The 23,616-nt window shown below is 41.2% G+C and overlaps 1 protein-coding gene across 1 annotated transcript in view; it reads left to right on the top strand.

Annotated features, from left to right (window-relative positions):
- SLC28A3 (solute carrier family 28 member 3) overlaps positions 1-22,237 on the top strand; it is a 92,412-nt gene extending 70,175 nt beyond the window's left edge. Inside the window, exons 13-18 of the mRNA XM_089662091.1 lie at positions 4,319-4,487; positions 8,063-8,260; positions 8,783-8,864; positions 11,083-11,181; positions 18,725-18,851; positions 21,834-22,237. Coding sequence (XP_089518217.1) covers positions 4,319-4,487; positions 8,063-8,260; positions 8,783-8,864; positions 11,083-11,181; positions 18,725-18,851; positions 21,834-21,951 — 793 coding nt within the window. The 3' untranslated portion in view covers positions 21,952-22,237. The remainder of the gene's footprint in view (positions 1-4,318; positions 4,488-8,062; positions 8,261-8,782; positions 8,865-11,082; positions 11,182-18,724; positions 18,852-21,833) is intronic.
- The last annotated feature ends 1,379 nt before the right edge of the window (positions 22,238-23,616 follow it).

Below are 23,616 nucleotides of genomic sequence, written 5' to 3'. Positions count from 1 at the left end.
GACCTCAAACAACAGGCTCGGGCCTACTTGGACAGCACCCTGCCAACCGAGGTAGACAATCCCCTTGACTACTGGGCAACGAAACTTGACCTTTGGCCCCAACTAGCTGAATTTGCCCTTGAAAGGCTGTCATGCCCGGCCAGTAGCGTGGCATCGGAGCACGTGTTTAGTGCGGCAGGAGGTATTGTAACTCCGCGGAGGACACGACTGTCCACCCAAAGTGTGGAGAGACTCACTTTTGTGAAAATGAATCAGGCGTGGATTAGTCTGGATTTCAAACCACCAGTTCCTGACACAACTGACTAAATCCGCCATGAATCATGCCCCAAACATGTTATTATTTTTAACATAGGCCTCTGTATGGCCTTCAATTTAAGCTGCTTACGCTTCGCCACTCTGCCATGGGCCCCTGTACCGCCTCCTCTTGCTGCTGCTAGGTCCAGAGTGTGTCATGGGTCCCTGTACGGCCTCCCATTTCTGCTGACTTCATCGCCAGACTCTGCCATGTGCCACTTTCAGGTCTCCTTACACTGTTAATGGGTTCCATTTTGTGATAGGGTGCTGTATGGCCTTCCATTGCTGCTGCCTCCACCGCCACCCTGCGCCATGTGCCTCTGTCGTCTGCTCACGCTGCTGACGGCTTCCGCTTTTTAACCGAGGCCTGTGTTTGGCTTCCGAATACTGCTGCCTCCACCGCCACCCTGCGCCATGTGTCTCTGTCGTCTGCTCACACTGCTGACGGCTTCCGCTTTTTAACCTAGGCCTGTGTATGGCTTCAGAATAATGCTGCCCACACTGCCACCCTGCGCCATGTGCCTCTGTCGTCTGCTCACGCTGCTGCCAGGTCCATACTGATTCATGGCCCCCTGTACCGGCTCCTCATGAACGTGGTTCAGCGGGTTTGCATCACTTAACGGCAAATCGTTGACAAACGCTGTGACGTTCAGTGTTGTGCGCATTAAGCCAGACACCAAAGGGCAGCACAGACCATTAGTCGTCTCCCCACGCTGCTGCTGGGGGGACTTTTTAACATAGGCCTCTGTATGGCCTTCAATTTTAGCTGCTTACGCTCCGCCACTCTGCCATGGGCCCCTGTACCGCCTCCTCATGCTGCTGCCAGGCCCGTAATCTGCCATGGGCCCCCGTACCGACTCCTCATGCTGCTGCCAGGCCCGTAATCTGTCATGGGCCCCTGTACCGCCTCCTCATGCTGCTGCCAGGTCCAGAGTGTGTCATGGGTCCCTGTACGGCCTCCCATTGCTGCTGTCTCCATCGCCACACTCTGCCATGTGCCACTTTCAGGTCTCCTCACACTGCTGGTGGGTTCCATTTTGTCATAGGGTGCTGTATGGCCTCCCATTGCTGCTGCCTCCACCGCCACCCTGCGCCATGTGCCTGTCGTCTGCTCACGCTGCTGACGGCTTCCGCTTTTTAACCGAGGCCTGTGTTTGGCTTCCGAATACTGCTGCATCCACCGCCACCCTGCGCCATTTGCCTCTGTCGTCTGCTCACGCTGCTGATGGCTTCCGCTTTTTAACCTAGTCCTGTGTATGTCTTCCGAATACTGCTGCCTCCACCGCCACCCTGCGCCATGTGCCACTTTCAGGTCTCCTTACACTGTTGGTGGGTTCCATTTTGTGATAGGGTGCTGTATGGCCTTCCATTGCTGCTGCCTCCACCGCCACCCTGCGCCATGTGCCTCTGTCGTCTGCTCACGCTGCTGACGGCTTCCGCTTTTTAACCGAGGCCTGTGTTTGTCTTCCGAATACTGCTGCATCCACCGCCACCCTGCGCCATGTGTCTCTGTCGTCTGCTCACGCTGCTGACGGCTTCCGCTTTTTAACCTAGGCCTGTGTATGGCTTCCGAATACTGCTGCCTCCACCGCCACCCTGCGCCATGTGTCTCTGTCGTCTGCTCACGCTGCTGACGGCTTCCGCTTTTTAACCTAGGCCTGTGTATGGCTTCCGAATACTGCTGCCTCCACCGCCACCCTGCGCCATGTGTCTCTGTCGTCTGCTCACGCTGCTGACGGCTTCCGCTTTTTAACCTAGGCCTGTGTATGGCTTCCGAATACTGCTGCCTCCACCGCCACCCTGCGCCATGTGCCACTTTCAGGTCTCCTTACACTGTTGGTGGGTTCCATTTTGTGATAGGGTGCTGTATGGCCTTCCATTGCTGCTGCCTCCACCGCCACCCTGCGCCATGTGTCTCTGTCGTCTGCTCACGCTGCTGACGGCTTCCGCTTTTTAACCGAGGCCTGTGTTTGGCTTCCGAATACTGCTGCATCCACCGCCACCCTGCGCCATGTGTCTCTGTCGTCTGCTCACGCTGCTGACGGCTTCCGCTTTTTAACCTAGGCCTGGGTATGGCTCCTGAATACTGCTGCCTCCACCGCCACCCTGCGCCATGTGCCTCTGTCGTCTGCTCACGCTGCTGACGGCTTCCGCTTTTTAACCGAGGCCTGTGTTTGGCTTCCGAATACTGCTGCATCCACCGCCCGCCCACTGCTGCTGCCAGGCCCGTAATCTGTCATGGGCCCCTGTACCGCCTCCTCATGCTGCTGCCAGGTCCAGAGTGTGTCATGGGTCCCTGTACGGCCTCCCATTGCTGCTGTCTCCATCCCCACACTCTGCCATGTGCCACTTTCAGGTCTCCTCACACTGCTGGTGGGTTCCATTTTGTCATAGGGTGCTCTATGGCCTCCCATTGCTGCTGCCTCCACCGCCACACTGTGGCTCCACACTCTGGTTTTGGCCCCGTGACTGCCCAAATGAGTGAAGTGTGCGGTGATTCTAAGATCGACGGCACTCATCTGCATGTCATACTGACTGACAGTATTAGTTCTCTTCCCCAGCAGACTCCAAGGGCATTTAAATTAAAGGTACAGTGTTCTGCACTAATATAAAGGCTCTCTGAAGCCTAGAAACACCCTTTTTATAAGTTAAATTCGCAGCGAATATATTCGCCTCGAATCGATTTTATTCTGCGAATTCGGCGAATCAGCCGAATCGAATTTTTGAATAATTCGCTCATCTCTAGAGAGTGTGATACATATTACTAAACTTCTCTTTCACACGGGCGTCCTGTATGTCTGTTTTTCATCTGTCCGTTTACGGATGAAAAACGGACCCCCATGTATTTCTATGGACTTGCATATGTAAACGGATGAACATCTTTTTACATCCATTAATGTCCGCATCAGTTAACATCCATTTTTTCAACAGAAGAAAACCCTATTTTCTTCCCCCAAAAAATCCCAGAACGGATGAAAAACGTATATCAACAGATATTTATGGACAGATGTAAACATACATAAACAGATGAAAACGGATGTAAACCAATGTAAATGGATAAAAAACGGATGCAAACAAATGAAAAACAGATGAAAAAAATTGATGAAAAAACTGATATAAATGGATGAAAAAAAGGATGTAAACTAATCCATTTTTTCTTTGAAAAAAACGTGACTGAACTGAAGAAAAAAAACCGAACGGCCATGTGAAAGGACCCTTACAAAACCCTCTGAAGTCTCAAACAAATTAAACTAATTAATTTGTTCTTTTTCATTATAATTTATTTTGGACTTGTTGAAATTCATTAGTATTGTGATTCAGAGATTTGGATATATCCAAATCTCCAAATAACGAAACATTTTGTCTAAATTCCAATTCATAAATGAATTACACATGTCTACTGGTAATACAGCTACAGTAACAAAATGGTGAAAAACTTAACAGAAAAATAAATATTTGCAATGTGTCATCAGCTGTGAAAGCAGAGCAAAATTTCAAAGAGGGACACAGACTGCAAAAAAAAAACATTATAGAGTAGGGGAGTCCAAGAACCACCGTCAGCTTTTTATTGCTATCTTTGTCTCCTTTGAACAGCTTATCTCATTTCTCATTTCCTTTTTTAATGACAACAATGTTTCTGAGACAGAAAGTCAGGTAAAATCTCCTTGAGACCTCAGACAGTAAAACAAAAAAAAACCGGTTGACAAGGGTTCTAGTCTTCCCACAATGTATCCAAAAGTACAAAAAAAAAAACCTTTTGACTGGAGTTAAACTATAAACAATTGCATCTTCCTTCATACTTAGCCCCCCCTCCTTAATACTTATCAGCCACATCTTTTCCTTTCAATATGTAAGCCTTAGTTTGCTGCATACCCATCTTGTCCAGCAAAATATCTTTTCATAGAGCATCAAATGTCAGAATTCATCACTAGGAGGAACTGCTTTCTATTACATGTATTTTACATTTTTCTGAATAATAGGTATATACTGTATGTAAATACTAATATTGGCTTCTTTGCATTAGGGATGCAAGAAACATTCTGGAAGCTGCAAGTCAAGGAGCTTCTGCATCAATCCCTTTGGTAGCAAATATAGCAGTGAATTTGATGGCCTTTCTCTCACTCTTATCCTTTTTCAATGCTGCCCTCTCCTGGCTGGGAAATATGTTTGATTATCCACAGTTGAGTTTTGAGGTAAGCATTGTTAATATATACTATATGAAGAGGTATAAAGTACAGTTATGAAATTGAAGTGAGTTTTTTTAATATAAGAGAACTTTATTTTTAAATGTTTTGATATAAATACATTTTATTGTTGTCTGTTTAATATATATGATTGTAACACCTTTTTCAGGTCCATCTAGCTCTGGAGCCTCCAAATTTTCTAAACAAAGGGCTAGTTTACGTTCTTTCCAACTTTAGAGGAGATGGACTGTGCCAATGAGAGTAGAAAAGGTCCTGACATCAGTGGGTAGAAGCAATGCCCCATCATTGGTGTCAGTGAGAGGAATTGTGCCCCAGCATTGGTGTCATTGGGAGGACTTTTGTCCCATTGTTGGTGTCATTGGGAAGAAATTGTCTCCCATCGTTGTTTTTATTGGGAGGAATTGTGCCCCATTGTTGGTATCATTGGGAGGAATTGTACCCCATCGTTGGTATCATTGGAAGGAATTGTACCCCATCGTTGTTATCATTGAGAGGAATTGTACCCCATCGTTGGTGTCATTAGGAGGAATTGTGCCACATCATTGGTGTCAGTGGGGGGAAGTATGCTCCATAGTTTGTATCAGTGGATGAAATAGTACACCAAGGGCTGAATAAAAGCAAGCAAAGGGCTACATCTGGTCCCCAGGCAGAAGTTTGGAGACCAATTATCTAGCTTATTATTTCATATTCAAAGATCTCTCATGTCTTTTGTTATTGTGAGTAAACAAGCTTATACAAATGTTTTCTGCTTTTTTAGCTTATTTTTTAAGCATTAGGCCCCTTTCACACTGGCGATCTGATCGGGTCTGCCTGTCAGTTTTTCAGGCAGACCCAATCATACCATCCATATGGAGCGGCATCCGATCTGATCCTGTTCGCTAAAAACAGATGGATGGGATCTTTTCCCCATCCAACCGGCGGATCGGATCACAGTCGGGTGGAAACAGATAGGCAGTCTGTCCAACCACCCCATAGAAAACAGCTGGCTGTGTCTGTGCCCTCTCTGCAGCAGCAGAGTGGACACAGACCTATCATCCGCCTGCTCAATGGGGATCAGCAGAGAGATCCCCCGCTGAGCAAGCGGATCCAGGTCCTTCCAATCTGAAAGGGGCCTTATCCACTGACGGGCCCTTCAAATCTGAAAGGGGCCTTAAAGTGGTTGTAAAGACTGAAGGTTTTTTACTTTCATGCATTCTATGCCAATCACAGCCAGTGAGGAGCCAGGGGAGGGGGGGTCTGAGTTGCACTCTGTGCGTCTTATAGAAGCACAGAGGTGGCTCAGGAGCGAGCATGCATGCTTGCTTTTGGGGCACTTAGTGGGGGACCAGAGAAGAGGAGAATAGGGGCCGCTCCATGCAAAACCATTACACAGAGCAGGTAAGTGTGACATGTTTGTTAAATTTAATTAAAAAAATTAGCCTTTAGTGTTACTTTATTTAATTTCGTTGACACAAATGTTTTTGAAAAATTTTTTTTTTTGTTTAATTTATAGATGTCATTTTCAGTTTAGGAAAACAGAGTACCAATGCAACCATTTTTCCCCACAGCAACCAATTATCAATAAAGTATATCCCGGCCTTTGAACTGTGGTCAGGTGGCTTGGAAGGGCCAATAATGGTTGTTTTCATAGTTGCCAACCCTTTCCCAATAAAGGTCAACATTCCCAGCAGCCTTTTAGGTCTATCTATAAAAAACATTCTGTGCAAATGTGTCAATCATTTCCTGAAATACCTAATCAGAAAAAACACTGAACTATTGCCACTAGATATCACTCATTCTCACCTCACCAGTAAAGTATAACATACACATATGACACTCAATAAGTCAAACTAGTGAAAATTATGAAAATCACCAAAATGCTGATCAACCAATTAAACCAAATGAAATAGCAAAACTTTTTTCCAACCCTCCAAAATGTCAGTTGCATGTGAAAATCCAAATATCCAAATCAATTCTTCAAGTCAATTTGTCATGGTCAAGGGTCAGGTTCAGAGGCCAGTAGCTATAGCAGGAGAGAGGCTTCCACTGACCAGCTGGATATGTGCAGCAGCAGGTCATCCTGGCGGATGATATGGACTCACCCGAGGTGCAGAATCTAAGTACTAACTGGTGTTCACCAGAGCTTCTAATGGTGAAGATGGGTTTTTCTGTGTGTTAGTATCAGTATGTGGTCTTCAGCATCACCCTATGAGGAGGTGAGTAAGCTGGGGCTTAGTAACAGATATAGCAGGTAGGGATCAAGCAGAAGTGTAGTCAGTAAACAAGCCAAAGATCGGTAATAAGTGGTCTCAGATTGGGATTAAGCAGAGAATAGTTGAGGAACAAGTCAAAAGTCAGTAGCAAGTGGTAGTGGAGATACAGGCGGTAGCAGGAGTGACAAGAGTGATGACAGCAAGATATTGGCTGGAGAGAGCACAAAAATCTAACAAGCATGAAATTCAAAGGCATGGCTTAAATAGGACGTTCATGGGAGCAGCAAGGAGTTCAATGTTCAACAGAAAAAAGGCACAAGTCAGGGTTGTTCAATGGATCAAACAGGGTGCTGTCCAGCATCTCAGGTGGCTAAGCAGGAAAAGATATCGCCAGACACAGCAGAGGTCGCAATTTCAGACCCGGGTTCTGATACAATTGTAGTTTCCAATTTCCTTTAAGTGCTCTTCATACTGTATACAGTGAAAAATGAGCTTGCAAACAGCCTTCACTGATCCCCTGTAGATACAGGCTCCCCTCCACAGTCGGACCTTAAAATTATAAAAGGTCTATTGGGCAGGTTCCCTTTAAGACAACCAAGATAAGCTGCACAAGATAATCATGTTTGTTTCTTCTGCTGATAATAAAGGATACTCCCAAAAGGTTTTCTCAAGGAGAAAAGGAAACAAAATAGGGCTTACTGTTTAAAAATGATGAAAAACGGCTCATTTGTGATCAGTTCCAGTGAAAGAAGGCAGCTTCCCCCTGCTCACTGCTCTTTGTAGCTGTAGCTGGGGTGTGAATGAGCCTTCCCTTCAATGCTTGATTACTGCTCTCTATGCTCCACCCTGCACGTTATGTCACAGGAGACTCTATCATCTCCTAAAGCTGGGAAATAGGGGAACAAGGGAAAACAAAATATCAGTCAAGTTGGGACATTATTTGATGCAAGCCAGCATGCAAGAATATCCCCATGTCCCTGTATTCCCATTGTAAAGCTCAGACGTGCAAGGGAGAAGATACAATGCCATTGTATGTAAACAACACTGTGGGACTTGTAAATGTCAACTGCTTTGTAAAAGTTTCCTTTTCAATTTGTTAATGTGTTCTAAATCATTTAGCAGTTAGAGACGTGCTATTTTATTCTAAAAGTAACTATTTTAATTGCCTTATCGGAAAGATCTTGAAAAGTTCACAAGTTTTTAGTCTTAGCATACCCAAGTAATTTCTGGTAGTCTATAGAAAACAATGTGCTTTCTCATGTTTATTTTTAGTCTTTATTGTTAGATCAAATGTTTCAGCATTCTCATGTTCCTCTAACCTTGTATTTCCAATTAAACTAACTTTAGTACATTGTTCTTGTCTATGGTCAGATAATATGCTCCTATGTCTTTATGCCATTCTCCTTCATGATGGGTGTGGATTGGGAGGACAGCTTCATAGTTGGCAAACTTATAGGATACAAGACATTTTTTAATGAATTTGTTGCATATGAATACCTGGCTGGACTTATAACAAAGAGGAAGAACAATGTGCCTCTCTTCATTGATGGAGTGAAGCAGTATATGTCGGTATGTGGGAGCTTTCTATAATTATGAATAATGCAATAAAAATGTGGTGCCCTATCTCTAGGTAACCTATGTTCAATACTACTATATTGATAAATAATATGTAAGCATACACATAGCAGGTAGCAGCATACAGATCAACTTAAAAAGTAACGAAGATCACCTTTTTATTTAGCATTTTATACTTAATCTTTCCATATATAGCCAAAATGTCATATTTGAAGCAACGTAAAAGTCAACGGAACTGATTTACTAAAACTGGAGAGTGCACAATCTGGTGCAGCTGTGTTTGGTAGGCAATCAGCTTTTAACTTCAGCTTGTTCAATTAAGCTTTGACAAAAAAAATCTGAAAGCAGATTGGTTTCTATGCAGAGCTGCACCAGATTTTGCACTCTCCAGTTTTAGTACATCAACACCAAAAGGAATCTTCTGCTAGAAACACGCTTGATACCCGATAGCATTTAGTTACAGGCTATTTATAGAATACCATAATGTTTTAACATATGTTCTGTTATTTAAAATAGATTCGTTCAGAAACTATTGCAACATATGCCTTATGTGGATTTGCTAATTTTGGCTCTTTGGGAATAACAATTGGAGGACTGAGTATGTATTCAACTTTTTTTTTCCTTGAAAAAAACTGTACCTGTTGGATCTGTTTAAAGGAAATTACCGAATATGCATTAACAATGCCCCACCCTTATAACAAGTTAATTTATAGTAAACTTGTATTGTATTTACTTGCCCACCTAATTCAAACTCCAATGGAGACTAAAGTTAAATGGACAGGATCATATAATAGGGTGGAATGTCAAAGTATTTGTGTTGATATAGTTTTCTAAGATTAAGTATTCCAGGATTGGATAATAATTTAATTCAGTTTCTAGTATAACATTTCAGCTGGCCTATACAATCTTCTGAAAAAGAAGTACACCCCAAGTTTGTGGCAAACAAGTCTACTCTTACATTGACCAACAAATCTATCTTTTTTAGATCAGTCTTCAGCACATTGCTCCAGAAGACCTGGTCTTTGCTTATACGCTCAATGGCAAAACTGTATTCTTGCATTAATTTTCTTTTTGGACAGCAAAGGTTTTTTTCTTAACACACCTCCCATTGAATTAGTGCAATCTCTTTCTGCTTGTAGACACACACAATTTGACCCCAACTGTTGTAAGAGTTGACTGAACATCTCAATTTCCCTCAATTACATTTTGAGCTTCTTTTAGCACCAAATGGTCAGCTCTTGGCTTGATTTCTCTGGTCCAGCCTGTCCTGGACAAATTAGCAGTTGTTGGAAATCTATATCACCTGTAGTTTAGTTTCCTTACAATTGAATTATTAATTTCAAATCATTTGGTAATCTTTTTAAATCCCTTGTCAGACATGTAAGCATCCACAACTTTTTTTTTTGAGGGCCCTAGATTATTATTGATCTGGACATGATAATACCACATATGTAAATAGAAAAAGAAAACACCTGACCCTAGGGGGTTTATTTACTAAACCTGGAGAGTACAAAGTCAGGCTCACTTCTGCATAGAAACCAATCAGCTTCCAGGTTTCATTGCCAAAGCTTAACTGAACAAGCTGAGGTTAGAAGCTGATTGGTTTCTATGCAGACGTGAGCCTGACTTTGTACTCTCCAGGTTTAGTAAATAAACCTCTAGATGTCTGAGGTTTAAATAGGAGGTTCTAATCTTGACACCTAATCTTGAATCCTGGATTCTAATTTTATGGCTTTGGTGGTAAATATAGTATTGTACTTATTTTTTCCATATGACAAGGCTGAGTTTTTGCTCAATTATATTATAAATGAATACATCATGTCAATTTTATTTGTCATTAGTCAAGTACTTTGTATATCACCTTTATCTAATTGACTCAAGATATAATGTTTGCCTGTTCAATTATGTTGAAAAAGTCAACAGTTTCCATGGGATACATCTACTTTTTTTCACATGACTGTTTATATCTGTCTATATATCAAGCAGTGTTGTTCTTATTTTGAAGTTGTTTTTTTTACTTTTTTCTAGTTTTTAGACATATACTGTGTATTATAAGGTTTCAAATTGTGATATAAATATTTTAACATTTAACCCTCCAATGTGATCCTGTTCATTTAACCTTAGTCTCCTTTAGAGTTTGAACTTGATTGGGTAAAATTGGAAAAGCAGAGGGGTTTAATTAAAGTACAGAGTATTTAAATACTTTCTATGTCTTTTGCATGGCAGATTTTACAAAGGTCAGAATGCATTATGCACCAGCAATGCAGTATCTGTTCATAGATTGTGTGATGCTTTTAACCCGATGTAATAAATAAATATATAAAATAGGTTTTACTATTATTTCATGAGTGTTGATCATCTATCATACCTTTGCATTTGCTGTACAATTGTACAAGCAGAGAGAGATTGCACTAATTCAATGGGCGGTGTGTTAAGAAAAAAACCTTTGCTGTACAAATTAAATCAGAACAGGACATATCAGCCAAAATGAATTTTCAAGTTGCTGAAAGATCCTCTTCTGTGAATGCCCATTTTTTTACTACTCAAATTATTGTTTACAGTACAGTGCAATTGCAGCACACAATATTCATGCTATAATTCAAAGAGCTAATAAGTAGAAATCAAGATAATCATACAAATCCAAGAAAATTAATCAAATCTAAGGTGTTACTAGCCTAAAGGATACATTACAGAACTTTACACCACTTGTGAGGATGACCACAATTATTTAGTATTTGGACATTTAATACACCAATACCATATTGCTTGGATGTTTTTATATGTTTCATCATGTTAACTTTGCTTGTGTGTTTTAGGCTCCATGGCCCCAAACAGAAAAAGTGACATTGCCGCAGGTGCTATCAGAGCTATGATTGCTGGTACAGTGGCTTGCTTCATGACCGCGTGTATTGCAGGTACTGTCTGAAAGAAGAACTCTGCACAAAACAAAAAAAAAACCTTATAGTTTATATTGGATTGTATATATAGATCTACAATTTACAAGTTTATCTCCATTTCTGGGGCTTGAAGTATGATTAAAATATCACACGGGGCACTTAGCCCTGTGTAAGTGCTGGTTCACAAATATGAGTATTGGATGCAATTTGAACTGCATCCAATCTGCATGACATGTGAAATAACTTTGCTTACTATGGTGCCTGCTTACATATGTCTGGTGCAATGGCGGTGCAGAGTTAGTGTGGTTTGTAAAAGAATCGAAAAAGAGTCCTGTACAATTTCTGAGCAGTGCCTACAGGTTCAGGTACGGATTTCAGGCTATTGACTTCTATGGGAATCTTTTCTATATGTGTGAAAAGGATAAAATCCTGAGCTAAACCTGTTCTGAACCTATTGTAAACCTGACATGAACTGCTGAACAACTACTGTATCAATTAGCTATGAAACCTGAGCTTCAATCCACATTGCACATTTGTGAATCAGCTCTAAGTTCTGACTGGGACCAACTCATTGCTTCCACAGGGTTTCGTCTCCTAGTGGTGAGTAGAATGGTGGGCAAGCGATGGAAAGGTAAGTATACCATGCTATAGGGTCTATTCTTAAAGTTAAAAAGTTCACTTTCTGTGGAAACTAGTTTACTTGAAGCTCTTGGTCAATTCTATGTAAATTTTAAAACGTTTGCATATTTATAAACTGAAGTTGTATATTTTTAGTTATTTGCATAACATTTTTATCTTACAAATAAATATTTTTCCAGCAGATACATTTGCTGTTCTTTTAATGAGAAAGTCACTCCCCCCCCCACTATATTTTTATTTTTGGGCACTCACTAATCTATTAGATGAGTCATTGCCAAATAGGAGAACCAATCAATGCCACTGTACAAGGGTTTAGGTTAGGTTAGGAAATAGGGGTCCATTTTCCATGAAAAACTAAAATACCTTTAGGCTGGGTTCACACCTTTGTGCTGCAATAATGCATGCATTATCACATTGCATAGTACTGCAGCATTCAGACCTGCGTTGCAGCTCGCTGCAAAACTGCAACAGTGACAAAGGGTCAGGTCCAGATTTCAGCATTCTGGGGAGTGTTGGCATGCCATTTAAAACAAATATGCTGCAATAACACAGCATACATTAATGCACAGGTGTTTCCAAACTCTGGGCTGCCTCGTTTCGTCAGTTCCTTCAGGGTGGAGTTTGGAAATGCCATCACGTCACCCAGAAGGAGCTACCTGGATACAACTGACTGGTGATGCTGTAGTCTTACCCTTAAGAGGACATGTACTTACATACCTAATAATATGTTTTTAAGGTAGTGCACTACTGGAGATTAGTGCACTAACATTGTGAGTGTATTTTAATGAGTTTTAATAAATAATCAATGGTATTTTTAAGTGGAAACAAAATCTATGTGTAGTTTCTATTCTTTTGAGCGCTATTGAAGGTGGAATGCTTACTGGGGTGATTTTACATAATTGGCAATATTAGAGGAGGAATCCGGAGGAAGTACTCGGATATCTGGAGTGGCCAAAAAGACCCCTTAAAGCAGAAACCACATGGTGACCTGCATTAGGTCTGAGAGTTAAAGTGAGTGTGGAGAGTGAATGGTTGTGGTATTCACTGAAGAGTGATGACATTGGTGAATGTGGGACTTTTTGTATTGGAGGACACAGAGTCAGTCAGGAATTTATAGGCTGTGTACTACATTCATAGTATTACAGCAGAAATGGAACTCTCTCACCTGCACATTTACGGAGTTTAGAATTATTTATTTTGGCTTTGCATATTTTGAACATTGCATATACAGTAGTAGATATGGGTTTATATACTGTATATAATGGTAAGATAATTTACTGATTCATTTATCACGATATTGAGATACCAACTTGATTTGGAAAAGTTTTACACATTGGGGGTTGCACAGAGTTTTTTCTATTTACTTATATTCTTTCCTAATGGCACCCCCATGCAACTGCTAATGTGCACATTTTTTCTCTTGCCAAAATGCATGGTGCTGCAGCACCATGCATACAAGTGTGAAGCTATTTTTCAGACAAATCAGTGACATTTTTTGTTGTTTCTTGCTCATAGGGCAGCCCTTTGAAATGAATGGGTTAGTCTATGTGTTTTCTGCAGGAAGCTGCGGAAAATACGTGTGTGCTCTGTCACTGGAGTAATGGCAGTGTTGGAACAGTAAGAGGGCAGAAATGTATAAACCTATTACATAACAATTTTATGGTACATTTTGTAAATCTCAAATTTCAAACCATGCAGAGCTTACTACTAATGTTCACATAAACAAACATTTAGGTAGCAGTGACCATAACATGATTTCATTCAACCACTTACCCTCCTGAGGATTTACCCCCCTTCTTGACCAGGCTATTTTTTGCGTTATGGCACTGCATTATTTTAACTGACAATTGCAGAGTCATGCAACGCTGCACTCATATTAAATTTACAGCCTGTTTTCCCACGAATTGAGTTTTTTTGGTGGTATTTGATCGCCTGTGCTTTTTTTTTTGCGCTATAAAAAAAAGACCGACAATTTTGAGACAAAAAACAATATTTTTGACTTTTTGCTATTAAACATGTCCAGTAACAAATTTAAAAAATCAGATTTCATCATAAATTTACACCAAAATGTATTCTGCTACACGTCTTTGCTAAAAAAAAAAATCCCAATACGTGTAAATGAATTGGTTTACGTGAAAGTTATAGAGTTTACAAATAGCGGTATACAGTAGATACTGGAATTTTTTTTTTTACTAGTAATGGCGGCAATCAACGACTTATAGCGGGACTGCAGTGGGTATTTTGACACTGGGGGGAACTGACTTGGTGTTACTGATATCCCCAGTGACACCAATACAGTGATCAGAGCTTAAAAAAGAGCACTGACACTGTACTAATGGCACTGGGCAGGAAGGGGTTAACATGAGTGGCGATCAAAGGGTTAATTGTGTGCAGGGAGTGTTTTACATAAGGGGAAGTGTGTGTGGGCTTCACTGTAATCACACTGCTCTGGATGGCTGTGCTGTGCTGTGCACAGCCATCCAGAGCAGTGTGCCTGAGCTCATAGGAAGGAGGACTGTTAGTAAACAAAGCAGTCCTCCTCCCCATCAGAAATGCTTGGTAATCACTGAGCATCAGTGGGTAGTCACCAGCTGGGACCCGGTGACTGACAGCCGTGGCGGCGAATGGTGGTGCAGGTAGGGCACGCACCCCCTACCTGGAAACACACAATCACGTATATATACGTGATTTTTGCACACCCCTGTTGCCCTGTAGCTGTATATCTGCTATAGGGCAGTTGGGAAGCGGTTAATGTAAGCTGTAAACAACATCTCATGCTGGAAGGATAAAAACATTTCATTTTAAAAGAGCAAATTTTACAAAGCTGCGGGATGCTCTCCAAGACTTAAACTGGGAGAGAATATTGTTATTAAAGAACACAGAACAGAAATGGGAATTCTTCAAATCAACTATAAGCAAACACACTGTAAATATATTCCCATGGACAATGAGTATGAAAAGCTAAAAACAAAACCTATGCGTCTCATGTCCAAAGTTACATATAATTAATAAGAAGAGAGCATTTAGAAAATATAAAAATGAAGTACCATTATCAACATTTAAAAGGTAAGGAAAGCTAGAAAACCTACCTTTCATAAGGTCTACCATCACACTTTGAAAGCATACTTCACTTCACAGTGCAAGACAAGGCAGTTTCATAGCAGGAAGCACTCTGTGGGATCCATCCTGATCCAATCTAGTTTGGATCAACTCTTGGTTGGTTTTCTCTCCCTTTGTGGTAAAGACCTTTGCACAGGGCGTAGCACATACAGTTCCACCTGTGCATCCAGCTGTGACTCCATGGGATCTGAACTGGTTTTGTTGCTCTTCAAAAATCACCCTTTGAACCTATTACAAATATTCCTCTGTCAACTCTCACTCACCCTTCCCTATTGCTACCACCTCTGGGAGTTGAATGTCTGAATTTGTGGCATTGTCTTGCAAAGAACCTTTTCTCATTCTACACAGATACAAGGTTGTCTTGAAGTCTAGAGCTAATTTTCTTCCTGGTTTATACTTTTTTCCCTAAAGAATAAGTTCACTTTTGCAATAAAATTTGCTATTTTTTTACACTGCAGCCTGTAAAATGCCTTTATAGCTCATTGAGAACTATAAGCCATCTGCCACGGTGGAAGATGATAGTTCATTCATTCACAGCACTCTGTGAATGAATGACGCGGGTGTGGGCTGTTTTTGAATTGTGACAGTGGGTGTGGGTAAAGGATGGGTGGGGGGGGTGCAAGGACTAGAGCATAGTAACATGTTACTTGTTACACTCCACATACATATAACCAGGACATTGTGGGGTTTGTTTACTAAAGCTGGAGAGTCCAAAATCAGACTCCCTTCTGCATAGAAACCAATCACCTTCCAGGTTTCATTGCCAAAGCTTCATTGAACAAGCTGAGGTTAGAAGCTGATTGGTTTCTATGCAGAAGGGAGTCTGATTTTGGACTCTCCAGCTGTAGTAAATAAATCCCTGTATGTCCATTTCTCTTTCCTCCTAAGAAGATCGTGATCCATTGCTTGGATGCGGTACAAGCTGTGCGAGTTTATCCCTCAACTATATCTGTCAGACTGACCTTTTGGCATTTTGGAAGATCCCCTTAAGGGACAACCTGCCTCTTCTTCCACCATTTTTAGGTTTCTCAGGCAACTTACTGTTCAAGCTTAAGTATGGGCTTAAAAGAGAAGTATGACCAAAGGTGTTTTTTGGCCATACTTCTATTGTAGGTCACAGGAGTACATTTTTATTTGTACTTCTGTGACCCAGAGTCAGCTAAAAACAGGCTATAGCCCACTTTCAGTTGATGGGGGAGAGTTGTGCCAGGCTCTGGAAAAATCTCAACAATTTTGCTGGGATCCACCATGCTACCTGATTGACAGCTGGCTCTGCCTTTTAGCATATGACAGAGAGCTGGAGCCAGTTGCACCCACCACATTGCCAGTCCGGCACTCCAGTAAGCACTGGAGGAGCACAGCAGAGAGCAGTGACTGACTGTCACTGCTCTCTGTTCAGAGTAGACTGAGAACTAAGCAATCAGCAGTCATATGATCATTTGACTTACCCTAAAATCCTTTTCTTGTAGCTCATTGAGGGATGCAGGTTCCACCCCTACTTCTTTATGATCCTTCCACTGATTTCCCACAAAATGTTTTAAAGGCAAATTTGTCTTTATTGAATTTTATATCAAAGTAAACAATACATAGCAAGAAAATAATAAGAATATCAACAATGGAATGGGCAAAAAAGAAAAGAACAACAGTATAGATATCAGTATAATCTATGGGGATGAAGGAAGGTGAATCCATACACAGCTATAAAGGGGGCATCCCCAGACATGAGATATTCAACAATACCGAAATAATACCAAAAGAAAGAAAATAATTCACCTAAAGAGAAAGGGAGATAAGAAAGAGAGAAAAAAAAGGGGGGGGGGGGAGGAGAGAGGGTAGAGGGAGACACTAGATATAAAGATAATGGAGAAAGAGAGGAAAGCAAAGAAGAAGGGTCAGGAGATGGACATGGCAGCAAATGTAGATAAGGTGACCATCTATCAGAATCTCAACAGGGTGATCTCAACGGTCGCACTCCAACACGGACCGCAGGGCTTCACTGAGGAACATGCCCAAATGAAAGAGACTCGGGGGAGCAGGGCATAACTCCATTAAGGCACGACAGGGGAACACAAATCTCAGAGAAACGAAGAGGAGGAGAAATGAAGCCAGACTGACCACAACAACTTATGTTTGTCATAGGTATCATTGGCAAATGCCAGCATTTCCTCCATACGCATGGTATCATTAAGTAAGGAGACCCACAGGGGAAGAGGCGGGGAGAAGCCGACTTCCAAAAGAGAGGTATCAATTGGCGGGCCGCGGATAGAAAGAAGCGCAGCAAATCTTTTTTCTGTTCAGCCAGTGAGCCCGGTAATTTAGAGAGGAGAGCAATTTCCAGCGAGGGGGCCAAGGACTCACCATAGATCCTGTCATGTATAGAAAAGACCTGTCTCCGGAAGGATTGTATTAGGTCGCAATCCCACCAGATATGGAGTTTTGTACCAACAGCTTTAGCACAGTGGCAGCATAGATTAGATGTAGAAGGAAATATTTTGTGTAAAGAGAGGGGGTCCCTGTACCATCGGGAAAAGAGCTTAAAGTTCTTTTCTTGTGAATAACAAGAAATAGACAATTTATGAGTGAAGTAGAACGACGTGGACCAGTCTGCAGCCAGGATGTCTATACCGATATCACGAGCCCTTTGGTGTAGGGGGGAAGATCGGAATGAAGAGCATTATGCAGAACTTTATATAGGGAGACTAGGACATGTCTAGGCAGATTAGAAAGGGAGCACAGTCGCTCAAACTCAGTAAGCGGACGATGAATGTCAGAAGAGTGCAGGTTTTTACAAAATGAGGATAAGTGTAAAGTGGTCAACCAATCCCTAGATCCGCCCCGAAGAAGAGTAAGACCTGATTGAGGGCAAACAAAGTCTCGAGCTACGGGCCAGAGGGTGCACAGAAAGGGACCGATGACAGAAGAGCCCAACCCCTGAGGAAGAGCGGGGTTGTCAAACAGGGGTGATAAGGGAGAGGGATCAGACAATAAAAGAGCAACAATGCCCCGTTGGTACCATAATCGCAATACAGCCACAGTAACCGAGGGCAGGCCAAGAAAATGCCGGTGGTCTCGACCATAACCCCACGGCAAAGCCCGACGATCAACCGGCTACAAATCTTGTTCAATCATGCAAGAGGCTTTAAGGAAGGGTCTGGGAAACCAGTCAAGCATTCGGGCTAGCAGTGTGGCTCGATAGTACAGTTCAAAGTCTGGTAAACCCACTCCGCCTCCGGACTTTGGGTACGTAAGTACCCTATATTTTAATCGTGAGAAACCTTGGCGCCAAATAAATCTAATTGAAAGGGAACGTAGTGAGAGAAAAAAACTCCTAGGGACAGTAATTGGTACAGTCTGGAAAACATATAGTAATTTCGATAGGGTATCCATTTTAAGGGTATTGATGCGGCCGAACCAGGACAAAGCCGAAGAACCCCAGGACACCAGATCCTTTGGGATGCGAGAAAGCAAGGGCAAGTAATTAACGGAATACAAATCTGTAAGATCAGCAGGAATCATAATCCCCAGATAATTAATAGCCTTTGTGCGCCCACAAAATGTTTTAATGGAAGTGTGAGTAGTTATACTTGGATGACCAACATCTTTTTTTTTACCAGTGTCCAGTTCTCCTGTAAGCAGCCGTATAACCCATACATTTCAGAATTCCTATTGATCCTGTGTTCGTTAGTGAACTCCAAGAAAAAGATTTTACAATAAGTCAAATATCCTATTTTTATGTCTATATGTATACAAAGTTACAGTATATTAGCTGTTATCCAATTATACTTTTTTCTGACATTTACAGGAATATTATCTCCACCAGTAACACAAGGATCATGTTTGGATATATTAGAAAATTCCTTCCTCAATTCCACAGCTTTACCTGCTAGCTCACCAGAAATAATTGACTGCTGCTTGACCTTATATAAACAGTAAGTATGTGAAATTATTTAGATAACACTTGCTTTCCAGAATGATAAGTATACTAGTCTTCTCAGGCAAATAGCGATTGTTATCAGTGAAGAAACACAAGGGAATAAAGATAAAATTTTGTTGAAAAATTGTGTAGGTAAATACTGTGTTCTTTTTAAGTACTTAAATTAAAGGTCATTCTTTCCATTTCAGCATTGCATAGTTGAGTCAAATGATGTCCTATATAATCTTTCAGAGGGCAGACACTCCCACCAGAATTTCATTTTCGGCCTACCCATAGTAACCATTACAAATTCATGGTGGTGTCGCATAGTGCCAAGAAATCCCAGCAGTGGAAATATGATGTTGGCAAGTAATTGAACACACAACACTGAATGACAAGAACTGAAATACAACACTTATTACCCAGATCTGACATATTGGTTTTAAGTGGATCTGTCCTGTTAAAAGTATAGATATGGATATAACATGCTATATTATATTTTTTGAAGCATTTTTTTCCACAAAACAAATGCAGAGTGCAGAGAAAACAAGGTATACATAGGGCATCAAAGATAAGTATGCATATTAATAGCTGCATACCCTTTTATGAAGTTCATATAATATGAGATGTGTCCAGAAAGTAAAGAGAATTATATTTAAAAAAATATTTTATAAAAACATTGTCTCCTTCAAAGTTTGCACCTTGTGAGTGTACACAACGCTCCCAGAGATTTTTCTATTCTTCATAGCATCCCTGAAAGTCCTCAAGTGAGATGGAGTTTAGAACCTGCTTGGCTCTTTGGACGTTATCCTCACTTCCAAAATTGTTTCTTTTCAAACTATTCTTCATCTTTGGCAATATGAAAAAGTCACAAGGAACCAAGTCAGGGCTGTAGGGAAAGCACCGTGATGTGTTATTCAGCCAAAAACTCTCTGACAGCCCAATCGCTATGACTCTGTGCGTTGTGATGAAGGTTCCCAGTCTTGGACCAATCTCAGAACGCACACGAAAAACTCTTTGTCTCAAGCGACCAAGAACTTCCAGGTAAAATATTTGATTCCCAGTTTGACCAGTAGGTATGAATTCCTTATGGAGAATTCCACGTGAATAAAAAAAAAATGGCCATTGTTTTGAATTTGGATTTGCTCATGCGAGCGTTCTTGGGGCTAGGTGACGTGGGTGTATGCCATTCTGAACTTCCCTTCTTCGTCTCGGGATCATACTCAAACACCCACGATTTATCTCCTGTGATCACTCAAGTCAAAAAAATCAGGCTCTTTCCAAACAGGTCTTGGCAAACGAGTTGACAGTGTTCCTTCTGATCAGGTGACTGCAACAAGTTTTGCACACAATTTTCTCATGTTCAAATCCCAAGTCATGATTTCATGAACAATTGTCAGGCAATTCCTGTTTCATTTGCAATCATTCTGATAGTGAGCCGTTGGTCACAGTTGAGAACAGACTTCACTGCATCCATATTCTGGTCTGTTTTTGGAAACACCATTTCCATGCACTTTTATCCAATTTCACAGAAAATTTGCTTGCATACCGCTGTTCCAAACTCACTTTCATTTTTCTTAATACGAGCCACCTGAACGTCACAAAAAAGAATATCTTGACTCTGACAGGGCTGGAATGCAACTAATAAGTGTTTTAGAGTATACCTTGCACCCCACCCCAAGTGACCTTGGACAGCTTCTCCCTTAACAGAGCCCTTCTCGATCATAGGAACTTCATTCTCATTATAATCTGGACACACCTTGTATTATGCAAAAAGTCACATACCATATAAGTATACATAGAGTATATACCATAAAAGTATGTTTTGGCTGTAACAATCCGCCATTCTCAAGCTTGGCTAGCATTTTATCTGCATTTGACGTGCTTACATATTTACTCTTATAGTAGTTACTTTTGGGATCATAATATAAAATTTTAAACATCTAGTTTTAACACAACAAGGAAATGTATGAAAACTACATGCAAAGTTGCGCAAAGTCTGTCTATGGCTAGGATTACATTATTGCTCAGTGGTAATGCATTGCCACACACAATACAGCAATAAGCAGTGCTGCCCTATGCTTGCATAAGTGCAGTGTGTAAATGGCACCCCAGCACACGTAGGCAATGTACCTGCCCATGGCCACAAAGCAATTGTCAACTACAGTACCATGCAGGGGTGCATTGGTATGGGCTTTCTTAACTCAACGCATGTTAATCCAAGTTAATCAAGTTTTATCAAGTTACTTTCCATGCAGGGGATAAGTTGAAAACATTAGGTGTCTCAACAGCTTTAAAGTCTGCATGTTTCCTGTACCACACTTCCCAGCCTGTAAGCACTCAAAGACTGCAACATTGTACACACTTGGCTGGTGCACAAGACCACCCTTAACCAATGTTTGATCATTAACAAAAGATAATAGAAGGTTAAAGGTCAGAGGTGTACCAACCCACCAGGCTTTTGATACCCTAAAACATATAATGCTTAGCAAATGGATCATTTAAGAAAACCACCTAACACATCAGGGGTATCAGTTGGCAGGTTTGATTGCACCTCTATTGAGCTTGGAAATTGTCTATGGAGCATCCAAGGAAATTAACCTTTTCTGGGTATGCTGGTACCCTGACACACTTAATACCAAAGTGCTGTGTGACCTCTTTGCTCGTAGGATCTTAGAATCTGGTAAACTGCCCATTGTAACTTGTTGAAGGTGGATGGCATGCAAAGAGTAGAAAAAATTGTTGATCTGCTTTTGAACTTTGAACCATTTTGGGACTACTGCACGTTCAAGAATATATATATGTTTTATCAATATTTAATATGGACGGTTTCTTTTAAGCAATAATAGCACCACTATTTTTTGTGAGATTTCAAAATTTCTAACCTACCTCTATTCTATCTAAATCTGGTAAAAATGTTTTGGTTGGCTTTCATGTTTTATAAATTAGAAATAATGACATGAGAACTCTCTAATCTTATTTCCTTTTTTATTTTTAGGGTGACTATTGATGGTCTGTCAAATATCACCATTGCAGGGAACTACAGTATGGCTTCATTGTCTGGTTGCTGCCAACTAGTAGCTTCACCGTTGTTCAACTGCTCTTGGTTTGCATAGACTGACTGATGAAATATTCCCATATCAATGCACATTCTTCTCGCATGTATAACAATGTCAACATCATGACTTGAACTTCCTTTTTAATGTTAATTTTTTTACTTGCAACAGTTGTATATATATTTTTATACTGAAATGTGTATTTCCTTGGTAAGAGTACATATTAGAATTTTGTGCAATGGCACCTTTTTGCCTTTACTGAAATATCAAAACTAACTTGAAATATGTCAGTGTTATTTATATGTCATAAGTAGTACAATAAAATCAGCAAAGATCTTTACTTTCATATTGATATCTAATACTTATTAAACCAATTATAGTTTACACAGTGCTTACAATGTCTACAAATTTATTAAAGATATCAGCTAAAGCAATTGTTTGGGTAGAACCCTAATCACTAAAGATTTGCACTTCAAAAATGGAAAGAAAAAAATCATAGATGCACATCATAATTTATTTTAAATTTTTGTGTCACTGGGACCAAATATGAACTGTATAGGCAATTTAAGATTATAAAGGTCCAGCTTGAATAACAGACACCAGAAGGCATCTTCTCCTTGTACTCCCTATATTAACCAGAAAAGTCTTTCCTATAGGCCTTTCTGATCTAGTTTACCTTTTTTTTAATGGGGTTTGACTTCCTTGACTTCAAGGTGAAACCCCACCAGCTACCACTCTGTGTCTAGTGAGAGCACTTTAGTGGTGTGCAACTCTTCAGCACTCTTGTTGGACAAAAGGATAGCTGATATGGCTAACCCTGGCTAATAAAGGTAATATTAGGTACCGTATTTTCTGGCGTATAAGACGACTGGGCGTATAAGATGACCCCCTAATTTTCCTGTTAAAATATAGGGTTTGGGCTATACTCGCCGTATAAGGCTACCCCTCTTCCAACGCACACCAAATAAAAATTAAAAAACATCAGATTTGATTTCAATATGGTATGGTATTTCAGTATGGTATTCCAATGATGGGGTGCTATTCCTCCCACTGACACCAATGATGAGACACGATTCCTCACTCTGACACCAATGATGGGGCACTATTCCTCCCACTGACACCAATGATGGAACACTATTCCTCCCACTGACACCAATGATGGTGCCCCATCATTAGTGTCAGTGTGTGAGGAATAGTGTCCCATCATTAGTGTCAGTGGGAGGAATAGTACTCCATCAGTGTCAGTGGGAGAAATAGTGCCCCATCATTGGTGTCAGTGGGAAGAATCATGCCCCATCATTGGTGTCAGTGGGAGGAATAGTGTCCCATCATTGGTGTCAGTGGGAGGAATAGTGCCCCATCATTGGTGTCAGTGGGAGGAATAGTGCCCCATAATTGGTGTCAGAGCGAGGAATCGTGCCCCATCATTGGTGTCAGTGGGAGGAATAGCGCCCCATCATTGGTGTCAGTGGGAGGAATAGTGCCCCATCATTGGTGTCAGTGGGAGGAATCATGCCCCATCATTGGTATCAGTGGCAGGAATAGTGCCCCATCATTGGTATCAGTGGGAGGAATAGTGCCCCATCATTAGTGTCAGTGGGAGGAATAGTGGCCCATCATTAGTATCAGTGGCGGGAATAGTGCCCCATCATTAGTATCAGTGGGAGGAATAGTGCCCCATCATTAGTATCAGTGGGGGGAATAGTGCCCCATCATTGGTATCAG

This window comes from Staurois parvus, unplaced genomic scaffold, assembly GCF_062004578.1.
Source record: "Staurois parvus isolate SC_StPar_1 unplaced genomic scaffold, SC_StPar_1.0 ptg001432l, whole genome shotgun sequence".
NCBI lineage: Eukaryota > Metazoa > Chordata > Amphibia > Anura > Ranidae > Staurois > Staurois parvus.
The sequence above is the reverse complement of the archived record's forward strand: the minus strand, read 5'-3'. Positions and strand labels throughout refer to the sequence as shown.